The following is a 23,702-nucleotide window of genomic DNA, read 5'->3' as shown; positions in this document are numbered from 1 at the left end:
AAAGCATTTCCACAATAGTTATCTTCTTGGAGTTAAGCTTATATCCGCAACTATATATATACTCCGTATTTTGCAGTAAAGATCATTTTGTTTGTTTATACTACCATGCATGTAGTCATGTACATATCCATCGCATTTAAAATAATCTGGTTTGAAGTTGTCGATGAACCACACTTTCATGAGTCGCATCAATTTCATATGATTATTAATTAAAGTAACACTAATGATCATCTCAAAACGTTAACCGCCTCTGATGAAATTTAAAATCCGTTCCTTAAAGTTAAATGGTCAAACATACACTCATGGAGAGTCACAACAATATCGCAAAATTACAATTAAGTAAAATAAACGTAACTTAGAGTCAGGTAAATTATAAGCATAGTTCGTCCCAACTCCCACACTGACCTGTGATAATTTCCGACAAGCAAGATCTAAGATTGCTATAACTAAATTGGGAGACACTCCATGTCTGATATGTCCCTCACAAAATTAATGAAGATTAAAATCATCTCTTTCTCAAATGTTCTTTGTCCTATAAATTCTAGATGGCTTGTTTGAGGGGTTTGATTTTTCTTCCGTACGTATTGACGTTCAGACTTATTTTCAGCAGTTTCTTGGTTTGGCAAACTGTTATACAAAATGTGATAGGATCTAAAAACCTATCACTTTGAAAAGTCTAAGAAATTAGCCCTCTAAGCTAAAAGAAAAACAAAAAAACATCAAAACCCAAACCAATGCAGTTATTAATTTTTTTTAAGGAAAGAAAATCAATGCATTTCATTACCCAATAAATAAAAAATACAAGGCGGAACATCATCAAGTATTTGGGGACTAGCTTCTAATAGGGCCACTTGAGCTAATTCATGGACAACCTTAAGTTTGAGACCCATTTAAGCGCAAGACTAAGGCTTGGAGCTTCCCCCACATCCACCGGGCATAACGGCGTAAAACACATGGTTTTTGCCAGCACATAACCACCATCCAAATCCCGAATACACATAAGAGATTGAGAGAAAGATGCGTTAATATTACATTTTAATCTACCTGGAGCTGGGCGCTGGCATTGGATATCAATGGGAGTATACACCGTAAGGCATCAAAGGTGTCAAGCATGTTGTTACTACAGTTGTGCTAATATCCAATCATCTAACACTTGCTTGGCGCATTCTGCAACTTGAGTTGTGGTTTCATCAACTTGCTGCCAAAGCATTAAATTGTGACGTTTCCACATAAGCTCCAGAGCATTATGGCAAAGAGGTTGCATTGTAGTGCAGAGTGTCTGTAATAACTTAAATATAATGGCGACTATCATGCTCATTGACTTCTTGATGCACAAAATCCCATAGATGTACGGATTGCCAAACCTGGATCGCTCTGGGACAAGTAAACAATGAGTGTACCGAATCCTCCACACTCTCGTTACAAACAACACAATATGCGGGGCATGAGAGCCCTCTACTAAGAAGGTGTGCCCTCGTAGGGAAGCATTCATGACACACTATCCAGACATTTTAACTTTAGATGGAGCTTTGATTTTCCAAATTGAATTCCAATGACTCGGCCTACACAAATAAGAAGTCACTCTGATGGTCTCAGTGTAGATATAATAAGCGTTGCAAATTGAATATTTGCCATTATGATCACCACTTCAGCTTAGAACATCGTTTGTCACTTAGGGAAATAACAGAGTATTAAGAATCCTAATAGGAGTAGTCAGATCAAATAGATAATCGGTAAGGGATTGTTTCCATGTATTATTTATAAGATCAATCAAATCACGGACAAAGCTTATACGAAACTGTGCTCTCCCTGTTTATTGGGTCGAGATCGTACCCCCACTTGACAACCAAGGGTGATCAGTATACTAAAACATGTACCAATACACCTTCGGGCACCCTTGCGTATTAAATTTTGAATACTATGGATGCGACACCATATATAGCTAGGATTCTAGCCTACAGTCGCTCCAAGGAAAGTAGTCATTAATTATTAAAACTCTTTTTATTTTTACAAATATAACTTTATAGAAAATTATGAAACATTAAATATGCCAACAAAAAATAGTTAAGGATCAAAAGAACAATTTAACCTAAAAAAAAATTTTAAAAAAAAAACTTTTTTCTTGACCCTCTAATTTCAACCCTCCAAAGACTTTCCCTCTATTTTTCCTGTCCCAAGAAAAAAATAAAATAAGATTGAGAGAATAAACTAGGGACTTTTGATTGAAAGGTTGCAGAATGTAGGTTTTAATTCAACGTGGCAAGTGGTCTATCCAAGAAAAGGAATGAAATATTCTCCCAGCACAGCATACAGCATGTTCGTTATAATCAATGTTTGGAATATTTCCCATTCCCTTGATTTGGTCATTTTAGTTGTTTGACTTGGCTTGGCTTCCACAAAATGGACTAGTATACATATTTATTTTCATTGCAAGTGCAAATATAAGATCGATATTTAATCCTTCAACCAATCAAAATTAAACTTATAATAGACATTATCATAAGAAGATAGCCGTTGACCATAAATTTTCTTGTTGTTACAAAATTAAACTATAATTTTTAATAAATATCATATTGATTTTATAAGTAGGGGGTAGTTTGGGGCATAATATAAAAATAAAACAGAGTCAAATTTGCTTACATTATAATCCTATCATCACAAACATTAGATACATTATTGTTAAGCCAAAACATAGGTAGCCATTGAAGAAAAACAAAACCATGGATAGAGAACAAGAAGAGATGCAATTTCTAGGACTCTTTGGAATCTACAAAGAATCCTACAAGATCATAATTTCATGGAGGAAAATCTTCAGCCAAATCACCTTAACTCTCATCCTCCCTCTTTCCTTCATCTTCCTTATTCACATACAAATATCCAACATCCTCTTCAGAAAGATTATGAACAACACAAATGAAATTTTGGAAACACAACAAGGCACACCTCAATACCAAAAACTTTCCGACATAATCACTTCCGAATGGACCACTTTCTTGCTCTTTAAACTTGTTTACTTCACTTCTCTTCTAATCTTCTCTTTGCTATCAACCTCTGCAGTGGTTTATACAATAGCATCTATTTATACTGCAAGAGAGGTAACATTCAAAAGGGTCTTCGGTGTTGTACCAAAGGTTTGGAAGAGACTCATGGTCACTTTCTTATGCACATTTTTTGCATTTTTTGTGTATAATACTTTGGCAATACTAGTTTTCATTATTTGGGCACTTTCAATTAATTATAAGAGTGGGGGTGTTGCAATTTTAGTTATTATTGGAATCTTATACTTTGTTGGGATTTTGTATCTTACAATAATTTGGCAATTAGCTAGTGTTGTTACCGTTTTAGAAGACTCATATGGATTTAAGGCCATGATGAAGAGTAATAATTTGATAAAGGGGAAAATTGGTTTGTCAACACTTATATTTTTGAAGCTTAATGTTTCATTTTTTGGGATACAATTTTTGTTTACAAAGTTGGTTGTGAAAGCTTGGGGGTTGACTTTGGTGGACAGAACAGCATATGGAATACTATGTTTTGTGTTGTTGTCACATTTGTTTTTGTTTGGGCTTGTTATCCAAACGGTTCTTTATTTTGTTTGTAAGTCTTATCATCATCAAAGTATTGACAAGTCTGCTTTGTCTGATCATCTTGAAGTTTATCATGGAGAGTATGAGCCTTTGAAGGATAAAGATGTTCAGCTGGAGAATTACCATGTGTGATGTAGGTTGATAAAAAAAAAAAAAAAAAAAGTGAATTATTGTTTTATGAAATTTATTGAATAATTCAAGCAGATATGTATGAGTAATGGTGAATTATTTACGAGGATTATCTGTAACCATATATTCTTAATGAATCCTTCGAGTTTGGTTCACGTTGACTTTGGTAATTGGTTGTTGTTAATTTGTATAAGGGCATTTTAGAACAAAACATTCTGATATTCTAAATTGCCTTCTAAAACACAGGCGTAGATACCGATATATGTAAATATAATATTAACATGTTGAAGGATTATTCTAATATGCTTACGAGACCATACATAAATTTCATAGGCACAATAACAAAAAGGCAAATTTTATTGTACACTCAATATATTTGAGTGTACCGGTACACACACTCTTTAAATTAATAATTAAATAAGTTGTTTTTTGAGGAAAAATATTATTTTTTATCATTTATAATTATAATAACTAAATCTTATTCATAAAAAATGCCAAAAAAAAATAATACTAATTTTACCTTTTATTCTTTAAAAGAAAATGTTAACCGGTACACCGGACACGGGTTAAGAAGCAAATATAGTTGTTATTATATTAAAAATTATGTAATCAATATTTTTTGGTGGTGGTCGGGGTTTCAATCCCAAATCTTAAACCTTGCATATTTTATGTGTTGTCCATACCAATCAACTGAGCTAAACAAGTTAGAAAGATGTCTTTTACAATTTATAACTTTCTTTTTTGTTATCATTAATCAGTGTCCAATTATCACACATTTTTTTAGTTATTTAAAAAACAATCAAATAATTGATTATATAATTTTCCTTTAATTAAGTGAGTATGCCTAAGACTTTTATCCATCGTCTTACGATGGTAAAAGACTTGTTCCATGTTGAAATCAATAACAATTTAAGGGTCTTTCTAACAAGTGTTTTATGGGAATTTGTTATGAAATCCTTTAATTAAAACTTTGTCATAAAAATATAAATTTTTATCTTTACCTTAACAATAATTACATCACTTTTTTAATATAAATTTATTTATTTTAGAACTTTAATCAACGTGCTAAAGGCATTTGCCGTTGTTAACTATGGTGATCATGGGAAGGGAACAAAAGAGGATTTATTAAGAAGAAAAATGGTTAGAAGCATGATAGATTTAAAGAGGACGTTATTTAATAATTTAGTTGAGATGTTGATTCATTCTTGGCCTTATGTTGTAACAAAAAAATTGTTGACCTTATGTGAAACTTGTCTTGAATCCTTGGTCTTTCTTTCTCTTCCAATAATTCCATGCCAAAACTGAAGTCTTCGCTTTTTCGGAGACATCGTCGGGTTCATGGAAACTTCGAATATGCCATTATCCTATCAACAATGCTTATAAAATTTGTCCTTGCCTCCTTGGTCTTAACTTGATTGATCATGACCGGTTCAACTCTATTTATGACCAAAAATAAATCTTGATATAAGATGTTCTAATACTGACGATCCTATAGAAAAATAAAATAAAATTATAAATCACTTTATGAAACCAATCTTTGATTTGATTAATGATATGAAAAAGATAAATAAAATTAATTAAAAAAAGAGAACATAATAAATATTAGAAAATGCATTTCATTAAATAAAAATTGTTTTTTAGTGACAGACTTGACTGTTTGAGGTTAATGCAATGTGAGTTTGATGAGTCCCTCAGTTTCAAAATACATATCGCAGTTTTACTACGCACTATTCACATAACTTACTTTGATCATATTTTTTTAACTAATATATAAAGGGAAATACTTTCTACATTTATGATCCTTAAAGAGTGTCCATATATAAATACACATGTTAGCATCGTAACATGTTGTTTGATTTGTCACATTGAATATTTTCAAAATTTAAAGATACTAATAGTCAAAGTTGTGTATTGGCATGCGTACAATAGTTGACTGTGACACGTTATTGAAATCCTAAACTCCTTTTCCTTCCCTCTATACTCTTTTTTTCAGCGAGTTTCTATTGTTAACGGTGACAAGCATTTTTTTTTAAGTGTTTAATTTCCTTGAAAAATTCATGTGTAGTTTTAGGTCGGATAATGTTTCATGGACACATTTTTTTTCATACACACTATGTATCACTCCTATGTGAGAATGTGTGAGAGTGTATGAATGTGATTTTTTTTTGTATTTGGGGACCATATAAACACATGTAACAATTGTATATGGATGTACAAGTGGTACATACCACCTAAAATGATCTATATGTACTCTTTTAGGTCTTAAACGACTCTAATTTGTAAAAACATTCTTTTACTTATAATTTATATTTTTGCTTGTAAATACTATTTGTCATTACCTATCAAACTATCATTAGTAGAAACAAAACATCCATTGGTTTAATTTAACAATTGGCAGTTGATTTATTTTAATTTTGGAGTCATGCGAATGTCCACATGGAAAGTCCAAACTAATTAATTTTTTAAAATCATAGTTGATATCGATTATTTTTTGTATATATGTACATGTTTCTGCATTATCTTCTTCACATTCACTTGTAATATAACCTAATCCCATACATACATTTTCCTTCCCACCTAGCTCTCTTGACTAATTAAGGAACCATATGGCAATTGAGCAAGAAAAGATGCAGTTTCTTGGCCTCTTCGGCGTGTACAAAGAGTCTTACAAATTAATGTTTTCATGGAGGAAGCTATTAAGCCAAATTACCTTAATTCTCATCATTCCTCTCACCTTCAATTTTCTTATTCAAATAGAACTAAGCGATTTCGTCTTAGGGAAGATTTTACACCACTCAAATCAAATGACCAATCACCATCTTGACACAGCCCAACCTCAAAATCTCACTGAAATCATCACCAAAGAATGGGCCATTTTCTTTCTCATCAAGATTGCATATTTCATTCTCATCTTTAGCCTCTATCTCTTCTCCACCTCCGCTATTGTTTACACCGTCGCTTCCATCTACACCGGCAACAAAGACATAGCCTTCAACAAAGTCATGAGTGTTATCACAAACCTTTCAAAAAGACTTATGGTCACTTTTTTGTGCACTCTTACAGCCGGTTTCTTTTACAACATTATAGCAATGGTGATTGCGATTATATTTGCGCTTACATTCGGTGTACGAAATGGTGGATCAGTTGCCGGTTTTATCATCATAGGAATCTTATATTTTGTTGGACTTGTATACCTTAATGTTGTTTGGCAATTGGCTAATGTTGTAACCGTGTTAGAAGATTCATATGGATTTGAAGCAATGATGAAAAGTAAGGAATTGATAAAAGGGAAGATGGGTTTGTCCATATTCATCACTTTGCAATTCAATTTTTGCTTCTTTGTGATACGGTTTTTGTTTGGGATGTTGGTTGTGAATGGATGGAAGTGGTTTGAACTGAGCTTGATGAGCAGAATAACAATTGGGTTTGTATGTTTCTTATTTTTGTCTCATTTGTTCTTGTTGATTCTTATTATGCAAACTGTGCTCTATTTTGTTTGCAAGTCCTACCAAAATGAAAGCATCGACAAGTGCTCTCCTTCATTGGAACACGTGAAAGTGCATCAAGGAGAGTATGTAGTTGTGGTTTAATGTCTTTGGTTCCATAATTAGAAATATATATGTATCATTATGTATGTGTGTGATAGATATAAAAGAAGATACAATATATAATAAATTAAAGATGTAAAATGCATGCACTAAATGTATGTTTTCATGTAGACTTTCAATAAATGTTGCGAGTTAAATTAGTTACAAACTTCATATACAGTCATAGATATATTGTCAAGTCATTAGGATACAATTTTTGTTTACAAAGTTGGTTGTACAAGAATAATATATATGTTACTTGTTGTTATCACATTTTTTTTGTTTGGACTAGTTATCTAAATGGTGCTTTTGTTTTGTTTGCAAGTCTTACCATCATTAGAGTATTAACAATTCTGCTTTGTTCGATTATCTTGAAGTTTATCATGGAGAGTATATGAGCTATATATTGAAGGATAAAGGCGTTCAGTCGGAACAATATCAAGTGTGAAAAAGAAACCCAAGTAATACAAACAACCCTAATGGGTCAATCTTGTCAAAAAAAAAAAAAGCAAATATGCATGGTGATAATTCCAATTGACTGTTTTTTGAAACATTTAGTATTTATTTTATGAAATAATAACATTTTGATTTCTTCCCTCAAAAAAAAAAATTTGATTTCTATTAATTAAAAGTATGATAAAGGTTATAATATTGTTTTTTTAAAGAAGGTTATAATATTTTTGATTATTACTTATCACATAAAAGTTTAAATAGTTTAAAAAAAAAATTATTAGAGACAAATTTAACTTGTCCCTAATCACTTAGTTAAAAGATGGTCATTCAATCCCCGAGAGCTTAACTCAGTTGGTAGGGATATTGCATGTTATATGCGGAGGCTGGGGTTCGAACCTTAGACACCTCACTTCTCCACATTTAAAATGTGTGAACTCTAATCACTACAAAAAAAAATGGTCATTCATGAGACAAATGTTTTTCACTGTGTAATATAAGATATTTTACAAAAGAGTCTAATCCAAACTTTTTTTTTTTTAAGGAACTAATCCAAACATGAAATCAATGTTTATAACTTAGGAATTAAATTATAAGTTAATGTTTTGATAAAAAAAAAAAAAAAATGTGTCAAATCCAAACAAGGGTAGATTAGTTTTTCTTTTATCTAATGTACGATTTGTCAAAAAAAAAAAAAAAAATCTATTTTTTGTTTATATATGTTTTAGAATTATTTGAGAAAATAAATATTAAAGGGAACATTTATTTAGAAAAAAAAAATATTAAAGGGAACATAATTATCTAGAAGGAAGCAAATAAGGTGATAATTCAAAGTGACAGATTTTGTAAACATTTAATATTTTGCAGGGACAAAAAACTATAAAAAATATTACATAGACTAAAACCAAATCGAGGAATATTTGCAAGGACTAAAACCATATTTTATGCTATAATTTATTATATAAACCGCAATGGAGACATATATTTGTCTCTAATTAATTGGTTATAAGATTTTCATTCAAGAGTAAATTAAGCGTACAAGAGGTACTCGGTCTATACACCGACAAATACGCAAGGAAAAAAGGAGTATCACAAATACATAAGATACCTTTCAACTAATTGAGTCAACACATTCATAAAAGAGACAGTAACCTTTGTTTATCTTGGTCAAAAACCATTTTCAAGACCGATTATATTTTTTTTTTTATTAAAGATTGGGTATTAAGTGAATGAACATTTTATTATATATTTGTAAATTAAAAGCGTCATTATTTCTAAAAGTTACGTTCAAAATTCTTTTGTGTAAATCTCAAAAAGTTAGATACGATGTATTATGATCACTTATATAGTAAATTCACAATTGATTTACCATTTTCACATATTTCTCTTTTTTATGGGCAAAAGCATTGAATTAAAAACAAGAGTTTGAGCACGTAGGAAAGAAAAAGAAAAAAAAAAAAAAACGGGCACAGGAACATAAAACAAACTACATTTATTTGATTTTTGAGACGAAAAGTACATTCATTTTTTTTCGATACAATACAGTCGTTTTATTTCATGACATAACTTAGACACATTTGATTGTCTTTCATATAAATCTAAACCATATGACTCATGCATGCACCAAATTTCCAAAGAACTATAACTTAATCATACACTTAAAAGTAAACCAGCAGCAGAAAGTACAAGTAGTATAATACTTTCAGGTGATAAAAACTCATTCATCCAATAACTTGATTTCAGCATTGGCCTCAGCATCATGATGCTTCATTGCATTAACAGTGAAACTGATATCATTTGCAATTTTCAGAGCATCAAAATGAATGCCTTGTAATCCATTTTGTGAGAATCCAGCACAATAGATTCCATTTTCTCCTTTCCAGTGATCTGGAAAACGTGCTTTAGGCATTCCATTCTCATTGAACAGCTCTTTGTAATCCTGCATTATATTTGCATGTCAAATAATGAATAATGAATTATTAATTCAAATCTACATTTTGGTGCAATTAATTACACATTATATTATATAAGATTATATTATATTGCACCTTAAGCCACTTCTGAACGCTGCTTCTGTATCCAGTAGCAAAGACTATGACGTCAAATTGACCCCTTTTTCCATCAGCAAACTCAATGATCTTACCCTTTTTTATGCTTGAAATAGCGGGGTACACCTGAATACATAATATTTTTTGAGTAAAATCAATGGATCTGAATTTTCTGTGATAAAAGAATCACACATTTAAACGCAGTAAAATCTCAAACAAGTACACAAAAATGATCATCTTACAAAACAATGGACTCAACTTCAAAACCAACAACAATAAATTAAAACGACTTAAACAACACAATAAAAAAATAAACAATTTTTACCATTAACTTAGATAAAACATTCCAGATATAATACAATATTAAAATGTATTATCTAAATCTTGATTGTATATACCTTAACTTTGCCTTTCTTGATCTGTTTGACGCAGCCAACATCAATGGTAGGCGTACGGCCACCCTTCTTTTTCATGGCAAAGGGTCCATCCTTTGGTCTGACCAAGCCGTACTTAGACATATCTCCATTCACCATTTTGCTCATAAACACCATAAGCTTGTCGATCTTTTCAATACTTATGTATTTCAGCAAAGACATTCCAATGTACACCATTTCCTTTGTAAGATAATGTACCTAAATGAACCACATACAGATTTCTTAGAAGGCAAACATACAAAAACATATGATTTGGTATATTTTGTTGTCTCTTACACTTATCGATCTCACAAAAAATAGACTTTATCAATATACTGATTGAGTAAATACAGAGAATCTCTGATCACTATTGGTAAAAAAAATAAATTGAATTGTTGATAAAAATTAGTGACAAAAACAATAAAGTTTATTTTTGATTCCGTCTTTAGACGTTAGAGATGACAAAATTAAAGACTAATTTCATAATTTTTATCTCGAATTTTTTATGGTTTTCGAAGAGAGAGAGAAGGCTTACGGGACTTCTTATAACCATGGAGGTATTTGCACCCCAAGTAGAGACATCATAAGCAATCTCCATGCCAGAATTTCCACTACCAACAACCAAGACATTTTTATCATACCACAGCCTTCCATTCAGATATTTGCTGCAATGAAGATATTCACCTTCAAAGCTTTCAAGCCCATTTATCATGGGAATGTAAGGATCACAGTTTTCTCCAGTTGCAACAATTAGATAATCAGCAACATAAATCTCATTAACATTCAATGTAGTATCATGCACACAAACCCTCCATTTCCCATCAGTGACATCAAAAGAAGCATCATTGACATACCGGTTGTACTGGATGCATATCTTCATTTGAGTCACATAATCGTCCAAATAACGAAGGAAATCAACCCTAGGGACAAAGGTTGGGAAATCAGATGGGAAAGGCATGTGAGGTAGGTTACAAAAATCTTTGCCCAAGTGAAGTTTCAAACGGTCATAGGCTCTTTTCCTCCAAAGAGATGCATGACAATCATCTTTCTCTAAGATAATGTTTGAGATTGAATGTTTGTTAAGACATGCTGAGGTTGCTAGGCCACCAGGCCCAGCACCTACAATCACAACAGGAATTTCAACTTCCATGGTTTGGTTTTTCTTATTGATGTTATTTTATGTGGTTTTTTTTAAGGAAGATATTTTATGGTTTATGTGGTTTGCACCTAAATTTATAGCCACGTACGTATGCTTTAGTTAGTTGCATACAGGAGAGTGTGAACCTTATTTTAGTCTTTTCATTTTCTATTCTTTGGTCGACAACTAATTAAATACAGTGAATTTGACCAAAATAATAATAATAAAATTTATTCTGTTTTTTTGTTGAAAAAAATAATAATTTCTCTATTGTCAAGCATTAATGCAACGAGAAGAACTATATATATATGATTTTAACCAAAATTTGTTTTAAGATGTGTCTAATATGAATTTGGTTAAAAAAAATAAACCTAATAATAAAGTCATTCTTCTGTAAAAACGGTGAAGGTCAATCTTTAAATCATTTTTGACAGACTCGTATTAGACAAACCCATAATTTTACATTACTTTGAGTTGTTTTGTAACAGTCACCTTCTTTTTTGTTTTACATCGTCACCAATTAATTGATTTTTTTTTTCTTTTGACTAATTAGGTAAAGTTTTACTTTTTGAAAAGTAGAATCTTTATATTTGGAACAATGCATTAAAATATTTTTTTTAGCGTTAATTTTTTTGGAATGTTCTGTAAATTAATTACTATAATTTAAAAATATATATATTTTAATTAGAATATCTTTTTAAAGAATACAAGATAAGTATTTTGACATTTATATTTATTAATTAAAATGACCGTTTTACAACAGTAAGAATTTGAACTTTACAAGGTTAAACTCTTACGCCTAGGACAATGGTAAAAATATACATTTCTACACTTGTTTTAAGTTTTAGTTTAAATAAAAATCTAAATATTTTAAGAAAAATATATCCTGTGAGCACGGGTTCAAAATGAAAATGAACAAAGGTCATATCTGATGTTAGATCGTTCAAATCAATCATTAAAAAATGCTATATATTTTTTTTAAATGATATATTTTCATACCTTTTTTTAATCAAGGATATTTTTATGGCATGTTTTGGAGAGATAACTCTTTGATCAATATGTTCAATGTATCAGAAAGTGACACGTACGGGAAAATGCACCAAGGGTTAATCAAATAATTAAAAGTGAAAATATTTTATTAAAAATTAACATATTATATCAGTTATTTCTTTTACTCTAAAAAAAAAAATCAATTATTTTCTTTTTTAAAGAATGTTATATCAATTCATTGAATAGAGGCCTTAATTATTTTTACATTTTCTGTAAGACAATGTACATACCCTGCTTAAAATAAAATAAAATGTACATACCCAAAAAAACAAAAACAAATTGACTTCAAAGGAATATATTTGTTAATAAACATAATTAAGTACAAAGGATATACTAGTCCCCCGAAGGGAATAAACTACAAAAAGTATTAAATCCGCCCATAAATACATATTTAAAATGCAATAAGTCCAATGACCATCAAGAAGATTGTGTGTTACGTACGGAGCATCTCAGTCAAATCGTTAAAAAAAATTGGTTGGTATCTTGAAGTTTTAGGCAAATATTTTTTAGATAAAATTAAATCAGTATATATTTTTAAACCTATAAATTGACCGTGTTAAAGAAAAAAAAAATACATTTTAGACCAAAAAAGAAAAAATATTTTTTTTGAAGTAAAAATAATAATAAAAAAATAAAAAATAAATTTTTATAAACACTTTCCTTCGAGAAAATATATATTAAAAACAAATATTGATGTCCATCCGTTTAAAAATGAATGTCGTTTTAGGCAAAATAAATGTCACTTTCAGTTTCAAATGTAATAGGATTAATAGTGTTTTTCACCCCTGTAATATAGGCTATTTCTTGTTTTCGCCCCTATAAAATTTTCGGTTTGATTTGCATCTTTGTAAAACTTTTTTTTTCTTCTGGAAAACACCCCTCGCCATATGACTGTGCATATTTGCTGACGTGGTACATTGTGCGGCATGCTGACTGTGCATATATGCTTATGTGGCGTGCTGACTATATAATTAATTTTATTTTTCTAAGAATTTTTTTTTATTACAAAAAATATTTTCCAAATTTTTTATTTTTTGTTTAAATTAGAAAATGATTTTATAAAAATCTGGAGTAAAATTTTCAAAAAAAAAAAAAATGAATTTTTTCTAAAAATTTTTAAAAATTTGTATCCAGATTTTTAAAAATAAAAAATTTTAAAGCTGTTTTTTTTCGGGAAAAAAATATGACTTTTTTTTTTAAATTTCAAATTTGTTTTTTCTATTTTAACTTTTTTTTATTTTGAAAATTAAACTCCATAATCTTTTAAAAAAAAATCGAATATTTTTTCTGATTTTTTTAATATTTGAAGAAAAAAAAAACTATTTTTTTCGATTTTTAATTTTTTTTTGGAAAATAAACTGAATATTTTTCTGATTTTTTTTATTTTTGAAAATTAATTTTCAAATATTTTAAAAAATAAAATATGATGTAGACAATTAAAAATAAATAAAAATTAAAAAAAAAAACAAGTCTGCGCCACATATGCGCATTTGATGAGTTGGATGGAGGAGGGGTGTTTTCCGAAGAAAAAAAAATTCACAAGGATCCAAATCAAACCGAAAATTTTATAGGGGTGAAAACTGAAAATGGTCAATATTACAGGGGTGAAAAGTACTATTAACCCAATGTAATAATAATTTTTTCTTTTCAATTATATCCTTCAAAAATATTATATACACCTCTTCCAAAATATTTTCTTTTTTTCTTTAATGAAAACAAACCAATAGTTGATTAAGATAATTTGGTAAAATAACATCTCTATTTCTTTAAAGGGTTAATAGTGTTTTTCACCCCTGTAATATATGTTATTTTCGGTTTTCGTCCCTATAAAATTTTCGGTTTGATTTGCACCCTTGTAAAATATATTTTTTTTTCTGAAAAACACCCGTAATAGGCTACTTTCAGAATTTTTTTTCAAGAAATTTTGGTTTTTGAATGGCCTATTAAGGGTGTTTTCCGAAAAATAAAATTTTTACGAGGGAGCTAATCAAACAAAAAAATTTATAGGGGCGAAAACCGGAAATAACATATATTACAAGGGTGAGAAACACTATTAACCCGTCTTTAAATTAATGCATTTCTTAATATGTGTGTAAAAACCTTAAACGACGTTCATTTGGAAATGGAGCGACTAATATATTTAAGGTAAATGCTAACGAGTTGTTTCGATGGTGTGTTTGCCATAAAGAAAATTGCTTTGGTAGACCACTTATGAAGTGGTCTACCCTGGATCGGTATTTGAAATCATCTGTAATTCTAACGACGGTCGATGATACTATCATAGATAAAATTCACAACCCTTCTCATATTTATAGCTAAGATGGTAACTAAATTGATGTCCGACTTAATACGAACTACATATTTAGTTTTTGTTGTTTTTATCAAACTAGTATCAATTAATCATTATTTCAATTGTAAAAATGAAGAAAACCAGTAATATTTACTACTATAAAAAAAAAAAAAAAAAAGACGTCTACTGTTGTTGAAGTTTTAACATTTTTAAGTGTAAATCCATGGTGGACCACTTATGAAGGTGGTCTATATTAAAATTTCTCATACAATAAATATAAAATTGATAAATATTGAATTCAGAGTGATGCAATTAGTATTAATTAAGGGATACAGTTAAAAAAAATATAATTAGTGATGTATTGAAAATTAAAATGAGTCCGTTAGATTAGGATTTTTTTTTTTTTTTTTGTGCAAATAAGTCAAGTAATTTGATATGGATGGAGTAACTTATATTGATAGAATGCATTGATTCAATACAAATTCAAAACCGCTAAAAAATAAAATGGATGAATTTGTGAACAAACTCACACCATCAATGTTAGGAGCATAAAACGGCAAAGTACATTTTTTTTTTTTGAGGGAGCGGCAAAGTACATATGCCTACAAATATAACTATATTCAGTAAATATTCATGTCTCAGGATTTGCAACATTGACGACACCAAAATCATTGATAGAATATGCACTTGCTCAACCTGAATCTAATAAACACTGCACTAAGACGGAAAATCAAAATCACACTGCACAAAAACATGAAATCAAAATAATGAGAAATCAAAATCACACTGAACAAAGACATGAAATCAAAACTAATAGAGTCGTGCAAAGACGACGAAATCGCAAAAACAAAGGAAATAAGATTGAAAATACGTGCAAATCGCTTATTCAACTAAAAAAAAGATAAAAAAACAATTTGGATGGATGATTTTGGATCAAATTAATCATAAATCATCCCTCTTGGATAGATCAAGGTGAAGAAAGGTGGTGACGACTAGGGTTTGAGAAGGAGAAAAGAGAGAACTCTTTTTAATTGGATGGAGTAACTCATAGTTTTTACATAACTCACTGCATTTCTTAACGAGAAATGTTAGCAACACTCACTTTTCAACACTCTCTCTAGCACTCACTCTTTTATATGGTGAAATTAATGTATGACTCATCACTTTGTGTGGGTTCAATTTTTAAAATGTTGACATACAATGATTTAAACTAATAGGAGATTGAATATTAAAAAATATGTTTAAAAGAGAGTCTTACTAACCTTTCTTAGATAAAATTACTGGTGTTTATATACTGAGACATCGGTAGTATTTATTTCTTTATCATTACATCGTTGGGCACACTTATTTTTTGTAACCAACCCCTGTCAATTTTTTTTCTGAAAGAGCCAACCTTATCAAATGTTTTTTTTTAAAGAACCTTATCGAATGTTAACAAGCTTATTAATACTACTATCTTTCTAATTCAGTTAACAAATCCTACATTGAAATTGACCACCTAGCTTACTGTTTGGAACAGATTGTGGAAAACTTCTTGGCCTTCAATTCCTTGGTGTATTTGGTTTGAGAAGAATGAAAATAAAATTCAATGTAAAATTGCAAATTTGATAGATGTGGTTGATAAAGTGAACACGACGTATAGTTTATTAGTAAAACATAGGTACATGCAAAATTTATCTATTTTTAAAAGGTTGGCGAACGAGCATCACTGATATATTTTTTTGTCGTGGTCGGAGTTTGAATATCAAACCTTATATATATTATACATTATCATTATCAACTAAGTTAAGCTCAAGAGAACATAAAAACTGATAATTAAAATCATTAAAAAGTGTCCATGGACATGCCTTAATATTTTTTATTTTTAAATGGATGAAATGTCCGATTATATTGCTTACAAATCAATTTACTTTGCGAATTTTTGTCATAGATTTTGAGTAAATATTGTTTAGACATCAATAAACTCTGCATGCAAAACTTTTACACTGTTAAGGGAGAGCTCCCCACCTAACGATTACTTGAGTCACACTTTACATGTCTTTCTTATTCCAAGACTCTGAAATCGAGACACGTTATTGATTAGTTTGATGTTGGAGAAGGTCATTAAACAAGTGAGACATATTTATTGTTTTTAAATTATATATACTCTGACATCATCGGATGTTCTTATTTTCCCTCCGATGATTTAGTTTTCATTCCCTTTTCTATCATTACTTTTTGACTAGGGATGACGAACTTAATTTGCATGATAAAGGTTGAAGGATTCAGAGAATAACGATTAGGAAATGCAGATATGATCAACAGTGAGGGAATTCAACATGATGCACGCATGTTTCTTGCTTAAAAAAACGGCATATAACATTTTAACTATCTCATAGGGTAGTAAGTTAACGAGTGTTCTAAGAGTATTCTTTAAAGAAAAATGTTGTTTATCCCGAGAAACAGCTTCGTGAAGCATAGCGAGAAACTACCATTGGTTGTTATAAGCACGCACACCCCTGAATTCCGCTAAGAAATTGTTTTCAATTTTAACCAACCTATAAAAGATGGACACCTGTATCTCGGAATAATTCGGGATGAAAAACATTCGCTGCATATAGCGGTGCTCTTCTTTAAAGAATACACAAATAGAAAATTTGTTTTGAAAATATAAGTCAAAATAACGTAATAATTACATTAATTTCTTGACAAAAGTTACCCTTTTTAGTTGCTTAAGCAATTCTCTAAGAGCAATTGTTAACATTTTCTTAAACTTAAAGCAAGTATCAGTGACACGCAATAATCAAAACGGTATCAACTGATATGAGTTAAGGGATTAAAAGAGTTGATGAGTTATAGTTTAGAGTTAGCGTCTTGGTAAGGATAAAACTAACATAATAATTAACATAGTAACATTTATGATTAAAAAAATATCAAAATAATCTCGAGCAATAACAACATATCTAAATATAATCTAGCAATGCAATGTAAAATAAAATCACATGCATATCAAGAACAACAATAAAGAGGGTAGAGACTAAAGAAACAATACACCATTAATTTGGTTACTTAATTTGGTCCAACAATGACCTACATATTGGAAGTAAACGTCTCTCCAATCCCTATACCCTCAATCCTAAATTAAAGCAGTATAATACTTTCAGGGTGCAACTAACATATTACTGATAAAAACTCATTCATCCAATAACTTGATTCAAGCATTGGCATCAGCATCATGATGCTTCATTGCATTAACAGTAAAACTGATATCATTTGTAATTTTCAGAGCATCAAAATGAATGCCTTGTAATCCATTTCGTGAGAATCCAACACAATAGATTCCATTTTCCCCTTTCCAGTGATCTGGAAAACGTGCTTTAGGCATTCCATTCTCATTGAAGAGCTCTTTGTAATCCTGCATTATATTTGCATGTCACATAATGAGTAATGAATTATTAATTCAAATCTACATTTTGGTGCAATTAATTACACATTATATTATATAAGATTATATTATATTGCACCTTAAGCCACTTCTGAACGCTGCTTCTGTATCCAGTAGCAAAGACTATGACGTCAAATTGACCACTTTTTCCATCAGCAAACTCAATGATCTTGCCCTTTTTTATGCTTGAAATAGCTGGATACACCTGAATACATAATATTTCTTGAGTAAAATCAATGGATCTGAATTTTCTGTGATAAATGAATCACACATTTAAATGCAGTAAAATCTCAAACAAGTGTATTTGTTTTTTGTTGGTAAACCCTAAACCCGTACACAAAAAAAAAAAAAAAAAATCTTACAAAACAATGGACTCAACTTCAAAACCAACAACAATAAAATAAAACGACTTAAACAACACAATAACAAAATAAACAATTTTTACAATTAACTTAGATAAAATATTCCAGATATAATACAAGATTAAAATGTATTATCTAAATCTTAATTGTATATACCTTAACTTTGCCTTTCTTGATCTGTTTGACGCAACCAACATCAATGGTAGGCGTACGACCACCCTTCTTTTTCATGGCAAAGGGTCCATCCTTTGGTCTTACCAAGCCGTACTTAGACATATCTCCGTACACCATTTTGCTCATAAACACCATGAGCTTGTCGATCTTTTCAATACTTATGTATTTCAGCAAAGACATTCCAATGTACACCATTTCCTTTGTAAGATAATGTACCTAAATGAACCACATATGGATTTCTTAGAAGGCAAACGTACAAAAATATATGATTTGGTATATTTGAATCTAACCAAGAAATTGAATTTATTTATTCACACCATTATTAAAAATTGATATTTAAAAAAAAATGTATGTGTTTGATTTTAATGTCTCTTACGCTTATCGATCTCATAAAAAATAGACTCTATCAATATACTGATTGAGTGAATACTGAGAATCTCTTATCACTATTGTTTAAAAAATTAATTAAATTATTGATAAAAATTAGTGACAAAAACAATAAAATTTATTTCTGATTCCGTTTTTAGACGTTAGAGATGACAAAATTAAAGACTAATTTCATAATTTTTATCTCGAATTTTTTATGGTTTTCGAAGAGAGAGAGAGAAGGCTTACGGGACTTCTTATAACCATGGAGGTATTTGCACCCCAAGTAGAGACATCATAAGCGATCTCCATGCCAAAATTTCCACTACCAACAACCAAGACATTTTTATCATACCATGGCCTTCCATTCAGATATTTGCTGCAATGAAGGTATTCACCTTCAAAGCTTTCAAGCCCATTTATCATGGGAATGTAAGGATCACAGTTTTCTCCAGTTGCAACAACTAGATAATCAGCAACATAAATTTCATCAAGATTCAATGTAGTATCATGCACACAAACCCTCCATTTCCCATTAGTGGCATCAAAAGAAGCATCATTGACATACCGGTTGTACCGGATGCAGATCTTCATATGAGTCACATAATCGTCCAAATAACGAAGGAAATCAACCCTAGGGACAAAGGTTGGGAAATCAGATGGGAAAGGCATGTGAGGTAGGTTACAAAAATCTTTGCCCAAGTGAAGTTTCAAACGGTCATAGGCTCTTTTCCTCCAAAGAGATGCATGACAATCATCTTTCTCTAAGATAATGTTTGAGATTGAATGTTTGTTAAGACATGCTGAGGTTGCTAAGCCACCAGGCCCAGCACCTACAATCACAACAGGAATTTCAACTTCCATGGTTTTGTTTTTCTTATAGATGTTATTTTATGTAATTTTTTTTCTAGGGAAGATGTTTTATGTTTTATGTGGTTTGCACCTGAATTTATAGCCACCTACGTATGCTTTAGTTAGTTGCATACAGGAGAGTGTGAACCTTATTTTAGTATTTTTTTCTTTGGTCAACAACTAATTAAATACAATGAATTTGGCCAAAATAATAATAGTAATTTTTTTTGTTTTTCTTTTTACAGATTATTCTGTTTTTTTGTTGAAAAAATAATAATTTCTCTATTGTCAAGCATTAATGCAACGAGAAGAACCATATATATTATGATAATTTAACCAAAATTTGTTCTAATATTAATTTGGTTAAAAATTCAACCTAATAATGAAGTCATTCTTCTGTAAAAACCCATAATTTTATATGATTTTAACCAAAATTTGTTCTAATATCATTTTTGAGAGGCTCGTATTAGACAAACCCATAATTTTATATAACTTTTTGTAACAGTCATCTTTTTTTTTTGTTGTACATCGTCACCATTTAATTGTAATTTTTTCCTTCTTTCAACTAATTAGGTAAAGTTTTTCTTTTTGAAAAGTACAATTTATATATTTGGAAAAATGTATTCAAATAACTTTTTTAGCATTTAGTTTGTTTGGAATGTTCTGTAAATTACTTACTATAATTTAAAAATATATATATTTTAATTAGAATATATCTTTTCAAAGGATACAAAATAAATATTTTGATACTTTTTTATTTATTAATTAATAGATATAAATGATCATTTTACAAGGGTAAGAATTTGAACTTTGCAATGGTAAACTCTTACGTCTAGCACCTCAATAGTAAAAATATACATTTCTACGCTTGTTTCAAGTTTTTGTTTAAATAAAAATCTAAATATTTTTAGGAAAAAAAATCCCATTAGCACGCGTTCAAAATGAACAAAGTACATACCTGATCTAAGATCGTTCAAATCAAACATTAAAAAATGCTATATTTTTTTTAAATGATATATTTTCTTACATTTTTTTTAATCAAGGATAGTTTTATGACATGTTTTGGAGAGAGAACTCTTTGATTAATATGTTCAATGTCTCAGAAACTGATACGTACGGGAAAATGCACCAAGGGTTAGAATCTTTAAGGAAATACTCCCTCCGTCCCAAATTGTATGTCGCTTTAGAAAAAATATTTGTCCCAAATTATATGTCGCTTTACAATATCAATGTAACATTAATTTTACTTTTCCTATTATAACCTTAACTATTTATTACTCTCTTTTCTTTCAATTCTTTCATTTATCTTTCCCATGTTATTTATTAAGGATAATTTTGTAAAACAACTCATAATATCTCTTTTCTACACAATATTAATTGCATTTCTTAATATGTGTGAAATGCCCAAAACGTCATACAATTTGGGACGGAGGGAGTAGTTAAAAGTGAAAATATTTTATTAACAATTAACATGTTATATCAATTATTTCTTTTCCTCTAAAAAAATCAAATGTTATATCAATTCATTGAATAGAGGCCTTAATTATTTTTACATTTTCTGTAAGACAATGTACATACCCTGCTTAAAACAAAATGTACATACCCAAAAAAAACAAATATTTTTAACTTCAAAGTTATATTTTATCAATTCTTTCATTTTTTTAAAGAATGTTATATCAATTCATTGAATAGAGGTCTTAATTATTTTTACATTTTCTGTAAGGCAATGTACATACCCAAAAAACAAAAAAGAAAATTAACTCCAAAGGCATATTTTATTAATAAACATAATTAAGTACAAAAGGATACACGCCCCAAAGAGAATAAAATACAAAAAGTATTAAATCCGCCCAAAAAAGAACATATTTAAAATACAAACATATATATGCATGCAATAAGTCCATAACCATACCTACGGAGAATCTCAGTCAAATCGTTAAAAAAATTGGTTGATATCTTGAAGTTTTAGTCAAATGTTTTTTTTAGGTAAAATTAAATCAAAATTTAAATTTAATTAAAAAATTAAATATGAATATGACATTAAATGATTTGAACACAGATACATATTAATATTAAATAAAACTTCAAGATACTAAAGTGTTTCCAAAAGAAAATAAAAATTAGTCTCAAACCTGACACAACAACTAGGGGTGAGAATAGGCCGGTCCGAACCAGGTTTTGCTTAAATAGAATATGTCTAATTGAAAAAATTAAAACCTAAGTCTGACATGTTAGTCTGCCAAAAACTTTATTTTAAGTTTGGCCTGACCTTCTTAAAAGTCCGGTCTAGCCTATATTAGCCTGTTTAAAAGCCAAATTTGTACTGACAATTTTAAATATAACATTTGACCTATTTAAAAAAGACTAATAAACATATATTTTTTAAAAAGGCTAATAGTTCAATAAAATTTGTAAAGCTTGTACTTTCATTTTCTCCCCCACTTTATTAGCATATATGTATATTGCATGTATATCCAATAAAATCGTGTAGAGCTAGCACATCGATTTTGTAGAGGCTAATACTCGTGTATTATATAATGTATTTTGTAGAGGCTAATACACGTGTATTATATAATGTAGTATATATAATTACAAATATACAGGTCGGCTTGTTGGCCTAGTAGGCTTTTTTTATAAGTCTTAGTCTGACCTATTTAAATTAATGACCTTTTTAAAAAATTTGAGCCTAACCTATTTAATAAATGAGCTAAGTCGAGTCGGACTTTAAGTAGGCCGGACTATAGGCTCACGGCCTGGCCTTATCCCCCTTGTTTAACGTTAACCTGGCTCGTAAGGCATTCTTGCAATCATCAACCCCCTTTGTGTACTCGTCCTGACAAATACGTATGCTCAACGCATCACCTTTGATGCAAGGTGTTGGAAGGGCCGTTCGTCGGTCACATTATGTCCTGCTAAAGCGACAGCAAACGATTTGGTTGGTGGCTGCACCTGTACCATGGCTGAAGACACTGTGTCTTACACACACAGTCAAGGGCACTTGTATGCCATCGTATTCCTGCCTGCCCGTCACCAGTCCCAATTCTATTTACGAGCTTTGCATGATTCAGCCTTTGTAATGCCACAGAGCATTAGCGCAGCTGCACAATCTCAAAGTGAAGAACCAGGTCTAATGTTTGACAGCAAGAAGAGAGGAAAGTGTGCAGCAATCAGCCGTTCCCTAATAGGTACAAAATCTAAAAAACAAATAACTTCAAATAGTGATATCAAATGAATAAGAATTGAAGGCAATTAGCTTTGAAGATTAAAAGTGACAAGAAAACCAATGGTAATCTAATCACGTGAACGAATTAATCCCACCAATTGGATATTGGAATGAAATGAAGCTATATCACAATCACCAAAGATGAAAGCAATTATCGTCAAACTCAAATGGATGGACGGAGCTGATGCTTTGGAAACCCTAGCAGAGCCATTGACGTCTCCCCATTCACGCTGTCAAATGAATATTGTTGCCTCACTATAATTTATTATAGAAACCATAGTGGAGACAAATATTTATCTCTAATTAATTGGTTATAAAAATTTCATTCACTAGTAAATTAGAGTGTATAAGAGGTACACGATCCATATAACAAGTACATAATATACCTTCCAACTAATTGAAATTAAACTACAACCTAAAGTGAAAATTTATTGGGTCAAACATCATTCATAGAAAAGACAATGACCTTTGTTTGTCTTGGTCAAAAATCATTTCCAAGACCGGATAGGTGGATATGGCGACCTCATTCATCTAACCGTTACATAGTTAGTACTGCTTATCAGTTGTTGATCGAGGTTGTTGATAATGGAGTGGTGGTTAATAATAATA

General features: G+C 30.2%; 4 protein-coding genes across 4 annotated transcripts; 2 read left to right on the top strand and 2 right to left on the bottom strand.

Annotated features, from left to right (window-relative positions):
- Positions 1-2,647: 2,647 nt before the first annotated feature.
- Positions 2,648-3,877, top strand: LOC25489751 (uncharacterized). Its single transcript, XM_013605907.3, has one exon. It carries the CDS (start codon positions 2,721-2,723, stop codon positions 3,717-3,719), a length of 999 nt encoding a protein of 332 aa, XP_013461361.1. The 5' UTR covers positions 2,648-2,720; the 3' UTR covers positions 3,720-3,877.
- Positions 3,878-6,267: 2,390 nt separating this feature from the next.
- On the top strand, positions 6,268-7,368 carry LOC25489750 (uncharacterized). The gene has a single exon (XM_013605906.3). The coding sequence runs from the start codon at positions 6,323-6,325 to the stop codon at positions 7,304-7,306; it is 984 nt and encodes a 327-aa protein (XP_013461360.1). The 5' UTR covers positions 6,268-6,322; the 3' UTR covers positions 7,307-7,368.
- A 1,895-nt stretch (positions 7,369-9,263) lies between these two features.
- Positions 9,264-11,399, bottom strand: LOC25489749 (probable indole-3-pyruvate monooxygenase YUCCA10). Its single transcript, XM_013605905.2, has 4 exons — positions 10,750-11,399; positions 10,200-10,433; positions 9,802-9,927; positions 9,264-9,692 (listed from the first exon to the last, which is right to left on the bottom strand). Exons 1-4 carry the CDS (start codon positions 11,362-11,364, stop codon positions 9,471-9,473), a joined length of 1,197 nt encoding a protein of 398 aa, XP_013461359.1. The 5' UTR covers positions 11,365-11,399; the 3' UTR covers positions 9,264-9,470.
- Positions 11,400-18,349: 6,950 nt separating this feature from the next.
- LOC25489748 (probable indole-3-pyruvate monooxygenase YUCCA10) lies at positions 18,350-19,890 on the bottom strand. The gene is made up of 3 exons (XM_039832089.1): positions 19,268-19,890; positions 18,635-18,868; positions 18,350-18,367 (listed from the first exon to the last, which is right to left on the bottom strand). Exons 1-3 carry the CDS (start codon positions 19,880-19,882, stop codon positions 18,350-18,352), a joined length of 867 nt encoding a protein of 288 aa, XP_039688023.1. The 5' UTR covers positions 19,883-19,890.
- Between the last annotated feature and the right edge of the window lie 3,812 nt (positions 19,891-23,702).

This window comes from Medicago truncatula, chromosome 3, assembly GCF_003473485.1.
Source record: "Medicago truncatula cultivar Jemalong A17 chromosome 3, MtrunA17r5.0-ANR, whole genome shotgun sequence".
Classification (NCBI taxonomy): Eukaryota; Viridiplantae; Streptophyta; class Magnoliopsida; order Fabales; family Fabaceae; genus Medicago; species Medicago truncatula.
Note: the sequence above shows the minus strand (reverse complement) of the source record. Positions and strands in the feature narration are given on the sequence as shown.

Bases quoted from the DNA above. Each gene is read 5' to 3' on its own strand.
- LOC25489751 (XM_013605907.3), top strand. From the start codon at position 2,721: ATGGATAGAGAACAAGAAGAGATGCAATTTCTAGGACTCTTTGGAATC.
- LOC25489750 (XM_013605906.3), top strand. From the start codon at position 6,323: ATGGCAATTGAGCAAGAAAAGATGCAGTTTCTTGGCCTCTTCGGCGTG.
- LOC25489749 (XM_013605905.2), bottom strand. From the start codon at position 11,364: ATGGAAGTTGAAATTCCTGTTGTGATTGTAGGTGCTGGGCCTGGTGGC. The intron at 9,928-10,199 runs GTATATACAATC...TTATGTATTCAG, and splicing joins TCAAGAAAGGCAAAGTTAAG to GTGTACCCCGCTATTTCAAG. The intron at 9,693-9,801 runs GTGCAATATAAT...AATATAATGCAG, and splicing joins GCGTTCAGAAGTGGCTTAAG to GATTACAAAGAGCTGTTCAA.
- LOC25489748 (XM_039832089.1), bottom strand. From the start codon at position 19,882: ATGGAAGTTGAAATTCCTGTTGTGATTGTAGGTGCTGGGCCTGGTGGC. The intron at 18,869-19,267 runs GTAAGCCTTCTC...TGGTTCATTTAG, and splicing joins CCATGGTTATAAGAAGTCCC to GTACATTATCTTACAAAGGA.